General features: G+C 38.0%; 1 protein-coding gene across 3 annotated transcripts in view; it reads right to left on the reverse strand.

The window, feature by feature from the left end:
• Positions 1–21,513, reverse strand: part of SLC4A4 (solute carrier family 4 member 4) — a 317,849-nt gene that overhangs the window by 39,737 nt on the left and 256,599 nt on the right. For all 3 annotated transcript variants that reach the window (XM_046657378.1, XM_046657376.1, XM_046657377.1), the window contains exons 16-17: positions 13,329–13,520; positions 185–298 (exon numbers count right to left, since the gene is read on the reverse strand). In XM_046657378.1, the coding sequence (XP_046513334.1) occupies positions 185–298; positions 13,329–13,520 (306 nt within the window). The remainder of the gene's footprint in view (positions 1–184; positions 299–13,328; positions 13,521–21,513) is intronic.

The raw sequence follows: 21,513 nt of genomic DNA on the forward strand, positions 1-21,513 counted from the left end.
AGATGCAATGATCTAACCATCATTACGCAGTGCCTGAGTGTATATGCACCTAGCCAGAGACCATTTTTGAAATAAAGAAATGGATAATTATGCAAAATTAACTTACAGATATGACAAACTAGAATAGAGAAAAGGAAAGAAAGCCAGAGTTCCAGGAACGACCAAAAGACATTAGTTCACCTACCTTGAATTCACTTGGCACAATTAGTTTTGGAGTATCCACACCCACCAGGGCATCTATTACACAGAAGATGAGAATGGACAAGATAATGGCAAAGTCACTGATCAGTTTCCTTGCCTGAAAAAATAAAAAAAAAAAAACAGGGACTGGGTACATATATTTGCCTGTGTTTGAACTGAACAAAGAATCCCGTAGTTGCTAAAACAGTTTATAGTAACAGCTTCATCAACAAGTTAAAGGAGGTGTCACATTGCAGAGAGATTATTTTTTAAATTGTTATAATATCACATTCTCACCTGGCCAGAAATAATCTAATCCCACAGAACACGTCACTCTGTGTGTGTGTGTGTGTGTGTGTGTGTGTGTGTAGGCAGGAGAGGGAATCAAAGATAATATATCCCTGAAATACTGTATAAACACTCTTCCTGTACACAGCACAAAGGAGACCTGGATAAGGATGAAATCTCAAGGTGTATTGTAAAAATCTGCACAAAAACATAGAATTTTGTTTATTATTTGGGAGGTGGCAGTGTTAGTACAGAGCAAGATAAATTCCATAAGGTGACCTGAAGACACCAAGAATCTAGCAGGGAAGTAGTTACAAGTTCCAGTCCATTGAGTAGACTCAAGACCTCAGAGAAACATAAAGTGATGGAAGATGGAAATTTGATGGCTTCGCTAACTTTGTCAAGGAAAATATTTTTCACTCTAGGCTAATGCTTAAAATCACCTATATGTAAACCATCTTTTCTCCACCCCTCCTTTTTTTTCTTTTAAAAGGTTGGCACTTGAGCTAACATCTATTGCCAATCTTCTTCTTTTTTTACTTCTTCTTCTTCTCCCAAAAGCCCCCCAGTACATAGTGGTATATTCTAGTTGTAGGTCCTTCTGGTTGTGCTATGTGGGATGCCACCTCAGCATGACTTGATGAGCGGTGCCATGTCTGCCTGTGCCCAGGATCTGAACCGGTGAAACCATAGGCCACCGAAGTGGGGCGTACAAACTGGACCACTCAGCCACGGGGCCAGCCTCTCTCCATCACTTCTTAAGTGTGGTTGCCATTAGTAGACAACCTTCAAACTTCCTAAGTACCTGTCTCTGGTCAGGACAAGGGCTGGGCTTTATGGGATGTAGCATTAAAACCAAACCTTTCCTACGGAGTGGGTGCAGAATGGCCACTTCTGAGTCAATAGGGGAGCATGGGACCATTCAGTTGCTTGGCGGTTTCTCTGTGGTGACAACGGCCTAGGAGCATTACCAGAGCACAGATATCTGAGTTTCCCCATCAGGTATGTACACATGGTAGTGCAAATTTGATCATTCAACAACAATTGACTCAGTAGCCAATACTTTGCTTGGCGTCAGTGATACCACAGTGAACAAAACAAACACAATGCATGTCTTCATGAAGCTCACAGTCAAATCATATATAAGGAAGCCTGCTCCTAAATAAAATCAGAGTTGATTCTTCAGTTACCAAGTTGTCTCAGGGTGAGTGAGCAGTCAGTTTTCTGGTGCTGCTAGATGAAGAGAGATCAGTGATGGGCAGAGTGACTTCCCAGTTCTCAGGACAGAGGGTCTTTTGAAAGAGTAGCAAGACTACTATGTCATGTGTTCAACAGAAATTGGAGTGAAGAATGGAATTACTCAGTGTTGTGGGTATGCTGAAGTGCTCACAGCTTGATGGTCACTAGGTGTGATGAGCCTTGGGTACTAACTAGCAGCAGGATCATAGAGGCCCTTTTGGCCAGGAGTTCCTTTCCTCTTAGAGGGCTGAATTCTTCTAGGTTTAGCTTTATTGAGAAGTACACACAGAGGAGCAGAAAGCCAGCTATGGGACCTTTTAGGGGCAAGTTAACACCAATCACACACAATAATTCCAAGCACAAAAAGATGGCAGGGGTCAATTTGGAGAGAAAATATAGTACAGCAGTTGGAAGCACAGTTTCTACAGTCAGATTACCTGGGTTGGAACTCCAGCACCATTATTTCCTGTCTGTAAATACTTATCCTTTCTTAGCTTCAATTACTCCATCTTTAAAATGCAGCCAAAATAATCCCTACAACTTCATTGGTTTGTTATAAGAATTAAGTAAGATAAGCTATAAAAGTGCTTAACCTAATACCTGGAACACAATAAACTCCCCTAATATATATTAACTATGGTTAGTTCAAGTTCCACAAGGCCTCTTGGGTTGCAGAACCCACTGGAATAACTAAATAATCTACTGTCAGGAGGTCTTTGAAAGGAATCTTGAATTCCAAGAAACAAGAAATAAAAGCTCAGTAATAACATGGAACTGCCACTCAGAGTTAATTTTGGTTGGAAGTATCTGGAATCCTGCAGAAGAAGGGTGTTTCCCAGGGGCTCAATACTGGAGGAAACTCCCATTTCTTAAGTTTTGTGAGAATCAGTGTTGACACAGGCAGTTCAGGATGGTCTAGCAAAAGATGTTCATGTGAAGCAGTTTTAGGAATATATTAAGATATTACAACAATCTCTCTGGTCTAGTAGGTCAAAAATCGCTGGAAGACCAGAGGTCATTGCAAAGGCAAAATATTTTTCTCTTCTTCGTCACCATCCCAATCCTTACCCAGCGAATCCAACTTGCTGGCAACTCAGATACCCTAGAAGTTGTTCAAAAAGGAGGGAACAGTTATCAAAAAGACAGTGCTCTTCCTTTTTCTTCCATCGACAGCAGAAGGGAAGTAGAGGGTAGCAAATGAATGCAATCTGCAATTCCTTGGTAGAAATTCCCACAGGGCCTATACTTCTGGCCCTGCTAGAAGACAGGTCTGCTTGACTGGAATCACTCCCTGGAAAGGTTGCTTCCTTAGTTAGGAGAGGAGGCATCCTCAGCCTTCCATAAATTGAACACTGAAGCCCTAAACCTGCTCTTTTGGTAGTTTTCTCCCTCTTAATTAACAGCAGCTTATTTTTCCCTATTGCTCAGGCCAAAAACTTTGGACCATCCATGTGGCTCTTCTCTTTCTCTCACATCCTACATCTAACAGGTCAGCAAATTACCTTCAAAACATATACAGGATCCTGTCCCTTCTCACCACCTCCATGGCTATTACCACCGTGCTCTAAGCCACCACTTTATCTCATTCATTTCCTGCATTACTGTCCTATCTCATCTCCCTGCTTCTACACTCGCCCCCTGTACACTGCCAACATATCACCCAGAATAATCCTGTTAAAATTCAGGTCAGATAATGTGGTAGGCAGAAGAACGCCCCCCTAAGGATGTCCATGGCTTAATTCCTGGAACCTATGACTATGTAATGTTATGTGGCTAGAGAGAATTAAGGTTGCAGATAGAATTAAGGTTGCTAATCAGTAGACTTTGAGATTAGGGAAATAATCCGGGATCATTCAGGTGGGCCTAATGTAAGCATTAGCGTCCTTATGAATGAAAGAGGGAGGCAGGAGAGTCAGTGTCAGAGTGATGCAGCATGAGAAAGACTAGACTGGCCATTGCTGGTTTTGAAGATGGAGGAAAGGGGCCATGAGCCAAAGAATGTGGGCAGCTTCTAGAAGCTGGAAAAAGCAAGGAAACACATTCTCCCCCAAGGTCTTCAGAAAGAATGCAGCCCTGTCAACACTTGATTTTAGTCCACTGAGAACCATTTCAGACTTCTGACCTCCGGATGTCGACAATACATTTTTGTTGTTTTAAACCATCATTTGTATAGTAATCTGATAAAGCAGGCATGGGAAACTAATAACTAATATAAACAAGTAGCTTATATATTTTAGTTTAGTTGTAAGTTTCCCAAATTTATATACATATATAACTTTGGAAGAATCCTTCGACAATGGTATTCTTGTCAAGTGTGGCACTACTATACTGCAGGCATCAAAGTAGCTAAAAAAGACACACACTAATAAACCTCCAGATTACCTTTCTTAAAATTTATGGGAAAAAACGCTACTCTATTAATAATACTGCTTAACCTCATTAAAAATCACAGCCAGGGTGACATGTTCTGTATAATATACTCATTTCTATTTCCCTTTGCTTCTCCTTAAATTGTACAATACAGTTCAGTTACAGCAGAAATCACTCCTGGAGAGTGTTTATTGTAAGACATTCATTTCTAAGATATTGGATCCAGTTTAAACTTTATAGTCAAGGAAATTGATTTTTCCCAGGCCACTTTTGTATTCAACTCTAAACTCTCTAATTGGAGAAAGCACGTAGGGGTGCTATTTTAGCAGGCTATTCAGGTCTTACCCTATCCTAAAATTAAACTTTAATTTGAACGATGCAAAACTGACATAGAACTAGAAATTGCCCTAAAGATGGCAATCACTGAGTGCACACAGCCTACGAGATGCACTCTAAGCCCTGTGTACAGGAGCTTTCAGTCTGACTGTAAGGAAATAAAAATCGCTCTCTTTGAGGCCCATCTCACATTTCCAAACATATTTAGAAAAAGAGACATATATGAATTGCCTATCATTTTTTTTGCTTATTTCACCTTCCATTTCCATCAAGCTTAACCTCTTTCCAAAACTCTAAAATGGCTTTATCTTACGTAAGTCAATATATAAATAAAGAAATCAAATTAGAGACCCATAGTTCCTAATTCCCTACTAGTTATTGCTGGTAATGATTAGAAGTAGAAGTGCCAAAGTTTTCATGAGAAAAACTGTTTCTACAAGATTTCATACCCAATCTTGTGGATTCAGAGGCCTGAAACCTAGCTTGGACAAACACCATAACTTGAGGGTGTCCGTCCAACCTAACGCTGTCTGTCTCTCCAGGCTCAAACTTCAATATCCTAGGAACATAAACTATCACATTCTAAGAGAAATACAAATTAAAATAACTCATATATAGGGGCCGGCCTGGGGGCGCAGTGGTTAAGTGAGCACATTCCGCTTCGGTGGCCCGGGGTTCACCAGTTCAGATCCCTGGTGCGGACATGGCACCACTTGGCACGCCATGCTGTGGTAGGCATCCTACATATAAAGCAGAGGAAGATGGGCACGGATGTTAGCTTAGGGCCAATCTTCCTCAGCAAAAAGAGGAGGATTGGCAGCAGTTAGCTCAGGGCTAAACTTCCTCAAAAAAAAAATTAAAATTAAAATAACTCAAATATATCAAGGGCTTGCCATAAAATAAGTTCGGTTTTTTTAATGGTACACAGATATGCTTCAACATATGATAATCCCTACCTCCATTTATGAATGAGGAAAAGAAAAGCATGCTTCAACTAAGGTTCTCTCTTTTATATCAGACTGGTTTTAAGCTCTTTTATTTTTGTTTATCAATTTTTAATTATAAAAATGAAGAGAAGAAAAATGTTTCTGTCCTCTGCAAAATTAATTACAAAATATCTCAATGAATCTCGTAAGAAGCAACCAGCTGAAATATTTAAACTGCCAAAGCAAAGAAAAAATTAAGTGGATGGGAAGGGAAATTCAAATAACCATACGCTGTTCTCTTGTTCTTGGGCAAAAACAACCTAATAAATCTACTATAAACATACTCTTCATGAAGGATGATACTGTACTAATTATTAAGACAGTCATAATCATAGAGACACCAACAGTGAGAAGCTAGTTAATTTACAGGGGGGAAAAATGAATTTGGTTCCCCTGAAGCCACAGAGAACATTTGGTTTTCACTTTGCAAGGACCGCAGCTGCTCCTAAATTAAGTGGGGGAAAGGCCATGAGCCTGCAGAGCAGTTCTCCACGGATGGAGCTGTTACAAAGAGATGAGTGCAGCAGCAGGCACTCTGTGGGTTCTCAACAAATATTAATTCACCATGTCAATTCCTCTAATGATCGTGGTGCTTGGAAAGTGCTAAACAACAGTATAAAAAAGCATTTATTCTAGAAGGGAAAAAAAAGGATGCCAGACAAATATGTGCCTTCTGGCAATCATGAAAAGGCACAAAATACCATAAGAATTTTGAAATTTGAATCCCCCCTAGTAGCCAATGCTATGAAGCACTGTAAAAGAAACAAGAATTAATATCAGTGTAGCAATCATAATACACTATACTTTAAATCAATAATAGCCACTATAATTAGAATTAAATAAAAGGAAAGTCTGATTCAGACTCTAGGATTTTAACGCCCTAAGTTCCAGAGTCAGAAAGATTTGGGGAGCAAAAAAAGGAAATAGATTGGGCAATTTATCTGAACCGGGCTTAGAGCTTGCCAATGGAAATCTACCAGAAAAAAAAAAAGTTTTTTTCCAAGCATGGGATGGAGGGACAGGGGCCTAATGAAGTGGTTCCGTAGGGATGCTAAGGACATTTTAGCAATCAAAGGTTTCTTCCTCCATTCTGCCTCAAAACTGAGCAGTACAACAAAGAACCAAAGAGTGTGTACCAGAAGCAAATGAACAATCACAAGAGAAAGACTATGTCCCTGTCTGGTCACTAGATTCTAAGTTGAAACTGAAAATCTGGAGCTGATCTAGAGAAGAGTATCCAGGGTAATGGGAATCTAGAAAACATATCACACAAAAAATGAGGGTAAGCCTCAAGAAGTTCTATGGAGACCTGTTTTCAAATACATGAAGTCTGTCAAAGGAAAGAAAGACCAAACTTGTTCTGTGTAGCTTCAGAGGGCCAGAGCAGAGCCCAAGGACAGAGGCTGTGGAAAGGCAGATTTGTGTTTCTATCAGGAACGCCTTCGGAGATACAAAGTTCCTGTTCTGGGGAGCATTCAAGCAGCCTGCAGAAATTAAGAGGCAATGTTGGATTAGCTGGTATCCAAAGTCCTAACACTAAAATTCAATGATTAGGACCCAATTATCGAAATTTCTTGACCCTCTAAAAGGGTCTTGGATATATCCTAAAAGAACCATTATAATAAAGTGTACCAGGGGTTAAAAAGGAAGGTGGATTTATAATTTATATTAAGATACAAAAATAAAAATTATAAAAGGAATTAGGAAGTCATATGTATAAATACGTTAACCTGGAAATGGAATAGGGACATTTTGTGTTAATGCACAGATTTTGATGCTGGGGACTTTTCTATGAGGGACAAGTAAGCTGAAAGTGCTTAGGACCAAGAAACTACCATGGTCAAAATTACTTCTGTTCATCAACTGCCTCTACGGCACCATTGAAAGCTCTCCCAAATGCTTTGGCCAAGCAGTGCTCACAACCTTATTTTTCTTGGGCCTCAATTCAGACTGTATTTTTTCTCATATGTTCATAAGAACTGAATATTTGTAATATTTGTTAAATGTTTAACAGATTGAATAGTATTTGTAATCAAATAACCCTTTGTCATTCTTCATAAAAAAATATGAAAATCAGTTTCAGATTAAAAACAAATTTGACTTTAAAAAACTACTTTCCTTGGTACAAAAATAACACAAGAATTTGAAAATCTGATTTGCCTTCACTGACAGCGAAGTCACTTTCTGAATGAGTTTCAATAGCGTGATGTGGTCTGAGGTTTCTGCAAGAATCAGCCAAATGTCACCCAGCGTCACTAACACTAGAATAGGACATAGAATACATGCCCATTATTTCTTACTCATTTTCAGTTCGTTACTTTGTTTTAGTATGACAGTTTTTACCATTCATCAAGAAAGTTTCTGAGGGAAAAAGAAAATAGAATGAGAACATCATTTGATTCTTGTAAAGAGTTGTTTATAAACCAAACACATCCAACTGTAATAGAATTTTCACAGGCCAAAATGTCAACCAAGAATCATGGCTCCAAAAATACAGCTAATTATGGAATTTGAGACTGCATTTTACATGGATAAAAACTAAATGCGTCATGCGACTAAAATGCTTATTACGTTTTCACTAATTTCTTGAAACCCTACACTTTTTTCTCATCCATTAGGTCAGTTCCTCAAAGACCACCATCAACTTACTTAGGTCAAAAGAAGGCACCAAAGTGTGATCCCATAGGAGGTAATAAGCATGAATGGGGCAGAAGGATCGAAATGAGTCATTCTAATTTGAAAACTCCAAAATCTAACTTATTCAACAGATATATATATATTTAAGTTCCTACTATGTACCAGGCCCATGAATTACTTATTTTTGTATCCATATCATCTAGTATTGTATGAAGCACACAAGAGTCACATTAAATTTTTTTCAACATTGAATGAATATACTAATTAGTTATAGGATATAGAATACTGAGTATTTTAATGAAGGATTTCAAAGAACATTCTGCTCAAATGTCACCTGAAGAAAGTGTAGAAGGTGTCATAGCTGTTTATGTCACCTGGAATTTAATGATTTTATTCATTTAAATGACAATAACAACCAGGAGGCATATTTCAAAAGAATCCTACCATCACTTCAGTTCACATGAGGGTTAGAATTGCTACTTATTCTAAGAGGAGGAAAACAGGAAATTACACAGTTCCTTAAGAAAGGTATTTTCACGCCAATTACATACATCAGCCGGCCACACTAAATTTGACTATATTAAAGTACCAATAATTTTGTCTAATTGAGAGGGCTCTATAGCTTTATGAGTTCTACTAATCACAATCCTGTTTTATCTTTACACTTCTGCTTTCATTTTGCTACCACATACACAGTGATGGCATCACTTGCTAGTATGGGACTCTGGAAGAACATTTTATGTTAATGCCCTGAGCCATCTGCCACAGAAGATCACAGATGATGCTGTGATGCTCCTATAGGAAGCTTTGATGCCGAAAGACTTTGACTAACGACTTGAGGCTAATGTAACAGACCAGTAACTGTGTGGGATAACAGATTAATGCACCCCTCTAAAAAGAATGCAGAGCACGAAGGAGACAGTCAGTGGAGGACTGGTACTCCAGCCATGTTCCACTGAGTATTAGGGCTCTCTGGAAGTGCCTGATAGACAAATTAAATCCCTGATAGGCTAGCAAAGGCAAACTTAAGTGCTCATACTGATGGATTGCTAGTGGCTTCATAAGGGAGGCCAAGAGTGAGTAAACTGACCTGGTCTAGGAAAAGGTAACAACGGACTGAACTAGAAGAACAGAAACGTAAGTGTGAGGGAGAGAGATTATAGCAGGATAATCAAGGGGACTGTGACAAGTTTAATATGACAAAGAAAACTTGGAGAGGCAAATGCGATGGATCTCCTCTTTTATCACACCAGATCCATCTTCCACTCCTTTCCACCTTGCTCTCTGCCTTAGCAGGCTGACCTGTGTAGTTTACAGCAGGCTCCCTTGCTCTCTGGGTTCCAGCTGGGTTTAGCCTGGAGCAGCCTGGGCAGGCCATTAGAGGGAAGAGCGTGAGATCAGAGAATTGATTCCTGGAGCTGTACCCCTGGGAGGTTGCTTCAGGCTGGCTACATCCTTCAACCCAAGGTCACAGTGCCTCTCGAGACAGCTGTCTCTATCCTTCTCTTTTCTTCTAGGTTCCAGCATTCACTCCTTTCCTTTGGGTCTGGGATAGTAACAACCCCACTGTTCCTAGCACTGAACACTGCACTCTCCTTTGTGGTTTCCCTAAACCTTTATTGAACCCCGCAAATCATCCTAATTTGAGTATATCATTTGCTTCCTGCTGGGACCCTGCCTGATAGACCAAATGTAATTCTAAGATTTTGATCTTGGGTGGCTAAGAGGATATGTGATATTATTAGCTGACAGAAGGAATACAGGCAGATGAGGAAGTTAAATTGTGGAAAGAAAAACCACATTTTGAATTTGCTATATGACAACTGTGGATAATCCACAGAGAGAGGTTGGCAGCAACTGCAAAAGCAGACCTAGCATAAAGATGGAGATAATAATTAATTTTTGGAAATTTGTAAGTCCTGATCATTGCTATAAGCAATAGTTTAACATAGAGAATTTATTTAAGAGATGGAGTCAGAAAACTCTCTTTAAACTTATAGAACACTAGAGCTTAAAAGGATGTTAATTGTCATCTGGTTGAGCCCTCCCTTAATGAGGGCGGTAACTAAAGTCCACAGTTAGCCATCAAAGGGCACACTGTTAGTTAATGGCAATGCTGGCACTAGGATCTACAGCTCCTGAGTTCCAACATCTGTGCTCTTACCACAAAATGCAGCATTTATCTCTACTGGACTGCTTTGCACTAGACAACAAGTATTGGGTATCTAGTCTGCAGCCAACCTCATGCTAATGGATGTGAGGAATAAAATAGAAGTATAACTGCTATCCAGCAGCTTACAGCCTTAATTGACTAACAACTCATCCAAATGTTTAGAAATGAAAATACAAAAGAGAAATGACTGTGCAAGGCGAAAAAACAGGATATTTTGGGCTGGCCAAGTGGCATAGTGGTTAAGTTTGTTCACTCCACTTCAGCGGCCTGGGGTTTCCGGGTTCAGCTTCCAGGCGTGGACTTACACACCGCTCATCAAGCCATGTTATGGAAGCATCCTACATACAAAATAGAGGAAGACTGGCACAGATGTTAGCTCAGCAACAATCTTCCTCAAGCAAAAAGAGGAAGATTGGCATTAGATGTTAGCTCAGGACGAATCTTCCTTATCAAAAAAAAGAAAATTTTGTTTGACAAGGGCACTATCATCCAGTATTCACATTTTGAGTTTTTAGAGGTTTCATGTGAATTGTTGGTGTGAGTGAGGGAGTTAGTAATAGGCCTGATTATTGTCACAGCAATCAAGGATTGTCTAATTTATCGTGTTTAAGCATACAAGTGTTAATTATATAATATAATATGTAAGTATAAGAATCTATAAACCTATCTGCTTCTACCTATAGAGACCATCCTTCTAAATGACAGCTTAAATGAAAACGTACTTTGGCAAATGAGAGAGATAAAAGAAGTTATTATTCATGTATGTATGTATGAATTTATGTGTATTGTTATGATTCAGCTGTAAATGTGAAGTGAATAAGGATGCAAGGGGAGACAACAGTCTGAATGACTACACACTTAAGCATTGTTCCTTGGAAAACACATATATTTTCTCTCCCCTGTTTATTTTATGATTTGGTGTATACAATTCTAAACTATGCTGAGAAGCTTTCTAACGGGAATTATAATTAGAATGCTATCATTATTTTATTTTCACACACTCATGACTTTCTCAGCAGCATTTATCAATGGCTGAGAAATTATCTGCTTGGGCTCCTATGAGAGGAAGATTTCTTTAAGTCTGAAGAGCTATAATCAAGTTGGGAATTATTGCTGGAAGGAATAGGTGATGTCTACATAAACACTTAAATGGTCTCTGTCCATTTTAAGGTTGAAACAAGTTTATTTTACAAATTGTGATTTACAAGTATTTCACAAGTTTTCTACTTTTCCACCTACTATGCCTAAATAATACCAGACAGATTAAATTGGCATAAAAAGGGTAATGATTCCTAAAGTGTGAGCCGAAAAAAAAAACCTCAATGAATTAATAATGAAGAAGGAAAAAATTCAGTAGAGAAGAAATCATCCTCAAAGATGTTTACCCAGGAATCTGTTCTACACAAAACTCATACCTTGAGGAGGCAGATCAAGTAAAGCACATTTCCCCGGGTGTGAACTGGTGTTACACGCTCGAATGTCTTTAGGGACAGGCAGTTAATGTGAATGTGTGAAGCACTCAAGTCTTAGAAAATAGAGAATTGTGAGGACAACAACTTCCTGCAAAGTACAGGTTCCACCTAAGGCCTCAAGTGTATGTGTGTGTGCGTGTGCGTGTGTGTGTGGGTTTACAAACTGTGGGCTAAACAAAGAATGGCTGGGGGCTGCCTGTGGACCACCAGTTTGCAATGTGTATTTAGGCAGACTAAGTTGAACACTTCTTTCTACATTACACTCTGTGGAAATCTGTCATTCCTTGGGTCAGCTAGTTTGGGACAATTCATTAATGCTATGCTGTATTCCCCCAAAATCCATATGTTGAAATCCTAACCCCAAAGACGATGGTATTAGGAAGTGGGGCCTTAAGAAGGAGCTTAGGCCATGAGGATGGAGACTTCATGAATGGGATTGGTGTTTTTATAAAAGAGACCCCACAGAGATCCCTAGCTCCTCTACCACATGAGGACACAGTGCAAAGGTCCTGGTATGAACCAGGAAGAAGCCCCTCACCCAACATGCTGGTGCCTGATCTTGGCCTGCCCAGCCTCCAGACTGTCAGAAATAAATTTCCGTTGTTTATAAGCCCCCTACTCTATGGTATTTTACCATAGCAGAACAGACTAAGGCAATTATAAACCTTTCCCTTTATTTTCAATTTTATAAGAAGAATCAGAAAAATAAAAAAATTTCCTAAGTGAAAGTGAATATATTAATTTTAAGTTTCATTTCCTAGGAATCGAAAAAAGGAATTTCATCAATTGAATCTCATGTCTTCTGAAGTTTTTCCATTCCTTCTACACAAAACACAAGAGAGATATTTCATGAGACTCCAGCTGTGTAGAGCAGTTCATTGATAAAAATCAGGTATAATTGAGATTACCTAAGAAATACTGACATCCTAAACACTGAGAACTGAACTGTAAAGCAAAGGATTATCTTAGTTTCATTCTGCAGGTAAAAAAACAAAATGCCGTTAACCAAATGTTGGTCTTATCTTGTAGTCTCTCCATGAACCACAGTTTTGACTTTAAGTTCACCCAAGCATATTAATGGGAGACAGGATGTCTGCCCCACCCAGCTCGATTATCTGTTTTTCCGTACTATAGCATTCATCATTATGGGAAGGCAAGTTTGGCTCCGATGACACTCATATCTTATACCAATACTTGTGTAACAACACAGTTTAAGTTTACTCCCACAGCCCGTAATTCAACTACTAAATTACTCACACATAGAACTAATGAACAAGAAATTCTACATCAAAATTCCTGATTAATATGAAGAGGTTTTGTTCATATACTTAAAAACTATGGATTTAAAAGGTCTTTTTCTTACTCACTCATTTTTAGATACTAGAATACATCCCACTTTTTCCTTTCAGTACAGTAAAAATTATGACAGAATTATGTAAGCAAAATCTTTGGAAAGTTTTTCAAAGCTGGACTACAATTATGTCAAAAATACATATGCACATGGACAAAGACTGGAAAGCAATTTTTTAAATGCACAAAACTGTATTGGAAAGGTTAAATTATAAGTTCCTTTTTCAATTTGTAAAATTGTATCATTGTTGATATAGTATAAATTCAATAAAAATTATTTAAAGCTCAGGTACTTACTGTGGTTGGGAAATAACGACTAGTTTTGAATTTTTTCAGAGCCATAGAAGAGGTGTAGGTGCCCAAGAAGAGGATGAAAGACATGAGTGTGATATCAGGAACAAATTTACAGTTGTTCCCCATGAGCTTGCCTCCAGATTTCAAACACTGCTTCGTCGACAGAAACGCCCAGTCAAAGGTAGCATTATGGTACTGAAGAAAAAAAACATTAAAATTTTTCTAGAGAAAAAGCACATCAAAAGCAGCTTTTGATACTTGATGGTCTATATAGGGATTATGCTAAATTTCTATAAAACAGTCTGAAGGTAACCATTGGAGGGTGAAACCTGATGAAGTGTTCATGGAATAATACGTAAGGGGGCCAGGAGGCTGGCACTTGAAAGTACAATGAGTATGATGCAATCTGTTACCTAGTTTGAGCTCAGCCTACAATCACCCATTTGTTCAACAGAAACAAACCACAAAGTCCTTCTTTCCTGTCAACCTTCCTGAGAGTAAAATGAGACACAATAATATCCCAAGTCTCAAAACCTGAGACTCTGAAACACCTCTGTTGTTCAAAAAGTACTTATTTTTCAGTGCAAAGCTCCTTGTGCTTCAACTCTATGGCCCTATGGTCCATGACCTCTAAAAATTATGAGGTAACTACTCCTTTATCCAGTACTTTCACAAATGAGCTATTTCTTTTCTAAATAATTAGAGATTGGTGATTTAAGAAATTAAACTATAAACATGTTGACAGTGCCTGTTTTTTCAAGTGCATATCCTAATAAAATATAGCTTTTTTCCTGTTGACTCCAGGTCAACGTCATGAGCATCCACTACTGGAATGTGTTGTCATGGGCTGTGGGGTTGTGTGTGGGATATCCATCCCTATGTTGCATGGCCTCAAGCTCATAAGTCAATTTTCAAATTTTCTTCTATCTCATGAATTGCTGTCATGTTGTCAGTGCTGTACTTTTTGACAGCAGCTCACTCCTGTTCCTATTTTCTGCTTCTAATACGCAGGAAAATTCTTTTGCTAGCATAGTGGATAAGGCTAGTGCACTCATCCCAAAGCTGCTCTGAGTTTTAGCTCCTATCAGCTCACAACTGCTTCCTCTAGGCAAATGCCTTCAGCGGGATAAGACCTACCTCACCTGGAATGGTATGCCCTCTTGCAACTAATTACTGAGCAACACAAATGGAGTGCTATTGACTGAATATTTGGGCTCCCCTAAGATTCATATGTTGAAAATCACACGTGACGGTATTTGGAGGTGGGGCCTTTGGGAGGTGATTATGTCATGAGGGTGGAACCGTCATGAATGGGATTAGTGCCCTTATAAAAAGACCCCAGAGAGCTTCCTTGTCCCTTCCACCATAGGAGGACACACTGAGAAGGCTGTCTATGAACCAGGAAATGGTTTCTCAACAGACACTGAATCTGCCAACACCATGATCCTGGACTTCCTCTTGGGTCCAGGGCTAATGAGTATGTTATGTGCTAAGAGAAGAGTTAGTTGAGAATACCTTGCAAATAAATATGGAAAGATAAATTCCTCCTGTCTTTTGAAGGCAAGAGTTCTACCTCACACCAAACACATTAACAATATCCTTTACTATTCTAGGAATTCTCTTGACATGGGTGATCTAATCATAAAAGAAGATCACACACATAAAAGAAGAATCTCTGTCCAGAAAGAGTTCATATTTTTATAGAGCTCAAAAGGTAAAGTGCTTACATAAGTCAATAAAAACATAAACTCTAGACCTTTCCCTGAAATATTTTTATCCATTAGTTTCAACTTATAAACAGCTGAATTGCATAATTATTCTTTTATCAGACTCTGCTTCTGAGAGGTGATTAATCATGTCTCATTTTGTTTTTGAGATTTCTGCATATGGATGTTTTTGGCAGAAACCATTTAAAGTTTAGAGGTCATAATAGGTAACAGATTTCTTTGTTGTAAAATCAGCAAAAATTTACCATAATTTTACAGCACTTTAATATCAGCAGAATCCTTCCTTAGAACTAGAGTTCCCCAAAGAGGTAAGCTCATGAAAACAATCCCAACTGGCAGATTTATTGATTTTCTTACAGAGATTCAGGTTGAGGTGAAAACTATACAGATGTACATGAAATGACAGACGTGTTTTCTTGCTTATATCATCTTAAAATGCCAATATCACTATTTTCTAAGCCTCAAATGATTCTTTGCATCATTGTACAGAAAATTTAACCTCCAAACACCATCTTTCACTAAGGGCTTCAGTATAAAAACTTTAGGCAGCATCTATATGTTTCAGTATTTATATCTTGATACATAAAGTTTCCCACTCCCTTAAAACTTAAACTCCAGCTAATAAATAATTCTATTTAAATATCGCTGAAGGGCATCTACATTACTTGTGTTATTTCATTGTTACTATTCAATATAAGCTGATATCAATGAAGCTTAACTCCATAAAACTTCAGGCAGGATCCATATTAGGAACAAACTAAACATTAAGACAAAGCATGACTTATCTATTAAAGGTATGAACATGTAAACATGCCAAGTAGAGTGTTAGATAATTAGCTGATAATTTCATCATCACAGATACCAATTTATATAACTTTTACTCCAATATATCTCCTTTTGTTATCTATGAAACAGATACTTTGGGGTGAAAATTATATTTTTTGCTTCAGAGGTCCTTTTTTCTTTGCCTATGGAAAGGGACCACAAAAACAATTGAAACTGCACTGATTCAAGTCAGCACTTGCTATAATCCAATGGTTTTAAAATTTTAATTATCAGTGAAACATCTTTTTCAAGTGAAATTTACCCAGAACCCCAATATTTAAAACTGAGCTATTCTGCCCTATATAGTTAGGAGGCATTGAGCCTCTCTCTCTCAACACCCCTGCCCACCTCAAGGCAGCCCCGGAGTCACTTCTCCAGAATCCTGGCTCAGTCTGAGACAACACTGCTTTAAAAATAACTCTGTCTTATTAAAAGTTATCTATCTATCTATTACTTCTTAGAAGTTATCTAAAATTACCATGAACGGTTTAATCCACGACTGAGCAAACTCTATCCTATTTGCCAAATTCAGCTCACCTTCTGTTTTTGTAGATAAAGTTTTACTGAAACACAGAATCCACTTGATGGCACTAAAAACAGTAACAGCAAAACTACTTCTTAGTAAACTACTCTATATCTCTACTTGAATCCTCATGGGCATTTTAAATTTAACATGTTTGAAGTTATCTCCTGACCCCTCTTAAACCTGCTCCCTCTATGATCTTGCCCATCTCTATTAAGAGCAATTTCATCCTTCCAGATCCTAAGAACAGAAAACCTTGAGTTCACTGTTAATTCCTCTTTTCTCACAAGTAACATTATGGCAAAGACTTTATCTGAAAATACAACCAACATCAGACCACATCTCACCTATAACCACTGCTACCCCCTCTTTCACAACACCATTGTCTCCTCTGAGCTTAATTCAGGAGACTTTTACCTCACTGCTTTTGTCCTTTACTCCTTATAGGTGATTTTCACTCCTCGATGGCTTTGATCTTTATTTCCAATGCAAAATTTCATACACAGTATTTAAATGCTTAAACCAGAACTTTAAGAGCAAGACAAACAAGAACATAATCGCAGAAGTCTTCTCTGTCTTTCAGCACTCTCATAGCACATTATCTCCATTTCTCATGATGTTTATAACCTTATATTGCAAGTGTATTGTTGCTCCCCTCAAGGAGATCATCAGTATTATGAGTGGGGAAATGCTCAGAGAGATGTCTACTGAATATGGAGACCTGGATCTGGAAGAGATGTCAAGTTTGGAGATATTGACATGGGAGTCAGCTGCAAAGAGCTGATCACTGGAGTACTAAGATTTAATAAAACTACAAAGGGAACATGTGCTGAAAGAAAAGAGTGTAAAACATCTATAGTACCCACAATGAAGTGAAGATACCACAAAAGACTACGGAAATGTCATGAGGGTGTGGGTAAAAGGAGAAGTACAGTGAGAATGTTGAACATCAAGGGAGGAGGAAATGGTAATATGTAGGAGAGAGTTGAGAGGGTCAAATGTTGCAAAGAAGACGATGAGGAATGAAGACTGAGCAAAATCCACTGATTTTTTTTTGTAATAAGAAGATTTTCGGTAATTTCTTGACAGACTTCAGTAACTTCAAAAGACAGAAACGAGTCAAGAAATGAGTGAGAGTGAAAAGTTTGAGATAGCAAGTCCAGACTATTTTTTCAAGAAATACAATAGCAAAATGATAGGCTAGAACATGTGAGCACTACAAGATCAAGGCAAGTTCTTTATGGCTGTTGAAGACTTTTGAGGTATTTGTGTTAGATGAGAAAGAACCCACTTACGGGGATGGAAGGAAGAAGGGGATGCTGGGAAAAATAAGAATGGAGAAAGTAAGGTGAAAGATTAAGAGAGAGAGAGAGATTGACTAGGACTTGGCCAACTGGATCAAGGATGGGTAAAAGCTAAAAACGACAAAAGTATAGAACCTACAGACCAAAGGGACTGTGTTGTCCCAAAAAAGAACAAGAAAGAATAGCAGACAAAGACAGAATCAGAGTTCAATTTAGGATACAGCAGGCACCAAAAGAAGTCTTAGTTAATTAAGTGAATAAAATAATTCATCAAGATCCAAATATTTGACATATTCAAGGAAGATATCTACCAATTTATCTACCTTTTTCATCTGGAGGGCAAAATTAAAGTAAAATAAACTTTCAATTTAGAGTTTCCATGTAAAATATAGGATGCCCAGTTACATTTGAATTTCAGATAAACAATGAATAATATTTTTAGTATAAGTATGTCCCATGCAATATATAGGACATACTAATACTAAAAAAATTATTTACCTGAAATTTAAATGTAACTGGGACCCTTTTTTTTTTTTTGGCTAACTCTGGTGATGCTGTTTCAACTAGAGATAAGCTATTTTGAGCAATAATAGCATGTGGAAATAGAAAAATGTAGCCAAAAGAAAATAGAAAATGCATTGGGCCCCAATTACATGGATGATCTAAGATAAGCTTTAAGGGAGCAATAAAGAAGAATAAACGACAATTTTTAAGAGTTTCTTTGTAGGAATAAAATATGTCCACTTAAATAATAACTAATAATACAAGACAGTAAAAGAAAGTGTCTAAATGAATAGTACAGAGACTAGTAGATCAGAAGAGAGAGTAATCAATTTCATTGAGCACAGAGAAAACAAAATTTAAATTAACCATTGAAAGAAGGACTGGTCCTTGTAGAACTCTCATACTCAAAAGGCAGTAGGAAGAAGAGTGACAGGACAATAAAATTAAAAAGGAATGACAGAGAGTGTAACAAAGGCCAATGGAAAAGAGAATAAAAGTGATAAACTTTGGATGTGTATTTCTTTTTGTATTAGCAGAAACAAAGAGATAAAGCATTAGAGAGGGGGATACCATGAGCAAAGATGCTGATTCAAGGACACACAATGTTTCATTCATTTATCCAATAAATTCTTTATTCAAAATGTATTGAATGCTCACCATGTGGAGGAACCAACAGTGAGTGGATCAGATGGGCCAAAGCAGCTTGTTTGTGTAAATGGGTAGGAAGAAAAAAGGTGTGAAGGAAAAGGGAGCAAGTTGCTGAGGGTTTTCACTGAGGTCACTCTCACGAAAAGAAATTTCAATCTACTTTTCTAGATCTCATTTTCTAGAAAATTACTCTGTTTATGTGGAGTAGATTTGTTTGCAAATCTTAAAATTAGAATGTATACTGCAGGACTAATTTTAAACTTTAAAATATTGTAGCACCCTCCTCAAAGACAAAAGTGGGGGATATATGAGATAGGATGGGCAAAATGTTGACAGTCCTTGAAGTGAGGTGATGTGTATATGTGGGTTTATCGTACTTTCTCTCGATTTTAGTGTATGTTTTAAATTTTCTATAATATTTTTTAAAGTAGGAACATGTAATCTTCAAGGAGATTTAAGGACAGAATCGTTTTTGCACTGCACTTTCTCAATGAGAGAAAATCACAAGGATGCTATGCACAAGAAGATTAATATGACATTCCATTTCCCGTGAAAATGAATATTAACTCCTAGAACCACCCTGAAGGTACATCAAATCAAAGCACTTTTGCTTCCATGTTTGACTGCCAAGCAGAATCTATGAGACTGTAATAGTTCTTAGTCCCATGATTAACAGCATCTCCATGTAGACATGATCTGCTTCACTGGGTAATAGAATAAGCAAAAAAATAAATAAAAAGTAAAGATTCTACATTGCTTTCCTTAAGTACGGACTGGTAAAATATGTCTTTTTTAATATATAAATAAATGAGGGTAATGCTACAAATAAAAGTCTCAAGGTTAAGTAGCTAATGTACTCATTTAGGGTTTTTTCCCTACAGTGGGTAAGCCAGATTTACAGTAATCTGAAATCTTACTTTATGATCTACAGGATGCATTTGAGCTGCAGTTGTCTGTGATTATATGTATTGTTGTGAAATGTCAAAACTAATTTGTTATTCTGCTTTTGGTTAATGTATAGAAAGTTGTAGGAGACCATCACTCCCAATCTAACAACTAAAGCAAGCTGGATAAGCTATAAAATCGTAGGTTTAAAAAATCCACAAGAGTGATGAGGATGCAAAAAAACCTAAATAAACTAAATTCAAAAAAGTTACAAGACCTTCACAGGAGAGAAGAAATCCATGGCTGCCTCATCCCTGGCAGAGTAGCAGGTGGAAGATAAATCCACTGTAGATGGAGGTAAGGAGAAATAAGCCAACTCTTCAATGAATTTTTACTGGGGTGACAGATTAGAATTCTGAGGAGCCCTAGGCATAGACTGAGCCTGCATCCTTCCACCAAACTTCCTCATGGTCTTTGCCAAGTGCACAGGTCATACATAAAAGGGTGGACAGGTAAGGCAGGAAAGTTGAGGGAAATCCCCCCCAACAAGACACACAGTCTCCATCAAATGTAAGGAAGCCACTTTCCTAAGATGGGCAGGAGAGCTGAGAGAAACCCCTCTGAGGCATTCAGACACTTCTGAAAGGGTTGAGGCATCTGCCCTCTGAAGACTGGGGCAGAGCAGTGGAGCAAAGAAAGCTCTCCCAAGACTCAGAAAGCTGGGGCATAAAAGAAGACACAGAATATTCTATGTTTCTATGCGACTTTCTATGCAACTTTCTGGGATGATGGAAATGTTCTATATCTTGTTTTGGGTGGTGGTTACATGAGTATATAATATTGTCAAAACTCATTGCAATGAACACCTAAGAAGTGTGCATTTTAAGCTATGCTTCAATTTAATAAAAAACAAAACAAAAAAGAATGTAATATGAAAAACAAATACTAGCTGATCCTTTCAATCACCTCCTCAGAGGAGACAGGTTAGATTTTGAAAATCTGGTCTCTCCATCTGAGAGCTGGTAAGCAGAAGCCAGAAGATCTTAACGCTTATGGTTTAGATACAGTGTGGATAAGCTGTGGCTGGTCTCAAAGTTTTACAGGGACCTTTTAAAGAATGCTGTTTGCAGGTTGAAGGGATATATATGCCAAGCGAGAAATCTATGGGAAAATTGATGGAGGTGAAAAGAAATAAAGACACAAGTATTCCAACAATAAATGTAAATAAAGAGAAATTTAACTTTTTGTCTTGAAGTATGGTTATTCTAGAGTTCTAATCTCTGTCTAAATGCTCTGATGCCCCATTTTTCTTGCTCTTTCTCCCTGAAAACACACCCCTACCACTAGGAAAAAGAAAGCTTGTCTTCCTGCTAATGAAGCTGAAGAGAAAAGGCCTTCCTTCCTCTGACAGGATGTTCTTAGAGCTTGTGAGAGGGAATTTTGCTGGTGCCCTACGGCAGCATGTCACTTTTACAGCTCCTTCTTTCATCATCTAATTGCAGGCGAAATGAAAAGAAGGAAACTAAGTCTTGATGACTGTGTGTCCTAGGAAAGGTTCAGGGTAGCAGAGCTGGCATGGGTGAGCAGAAAGAGGACTCAGTAGCCTGTCAGAAGCAGTGGCTTCCAATTTCTTCTCTCCAACAACCTGAGTTATGAAGGCATCATGACCTAGTGGAATAATAATAATACCCAAATAGAATAACAGTAGCACCTAACACTGATTGAGAGGTGAGTTTGCACCAGCCACTATACTAAATCCTACCTATCTATTA

The sequence above is a fragment of the Equus quagga genome, chromosome 3 (assembly GCF_021613505.1).
Source record: "Equus quagga isolate Etosha38 chromosome 3, UCLA_HA_Equagga_1.0, whole genome shotgun sequence".
NCBI lineage: Eukaryota > Metazoa > Chordata > Mammalia > Perissodactyla > Equidae > Equus > Equus quagga.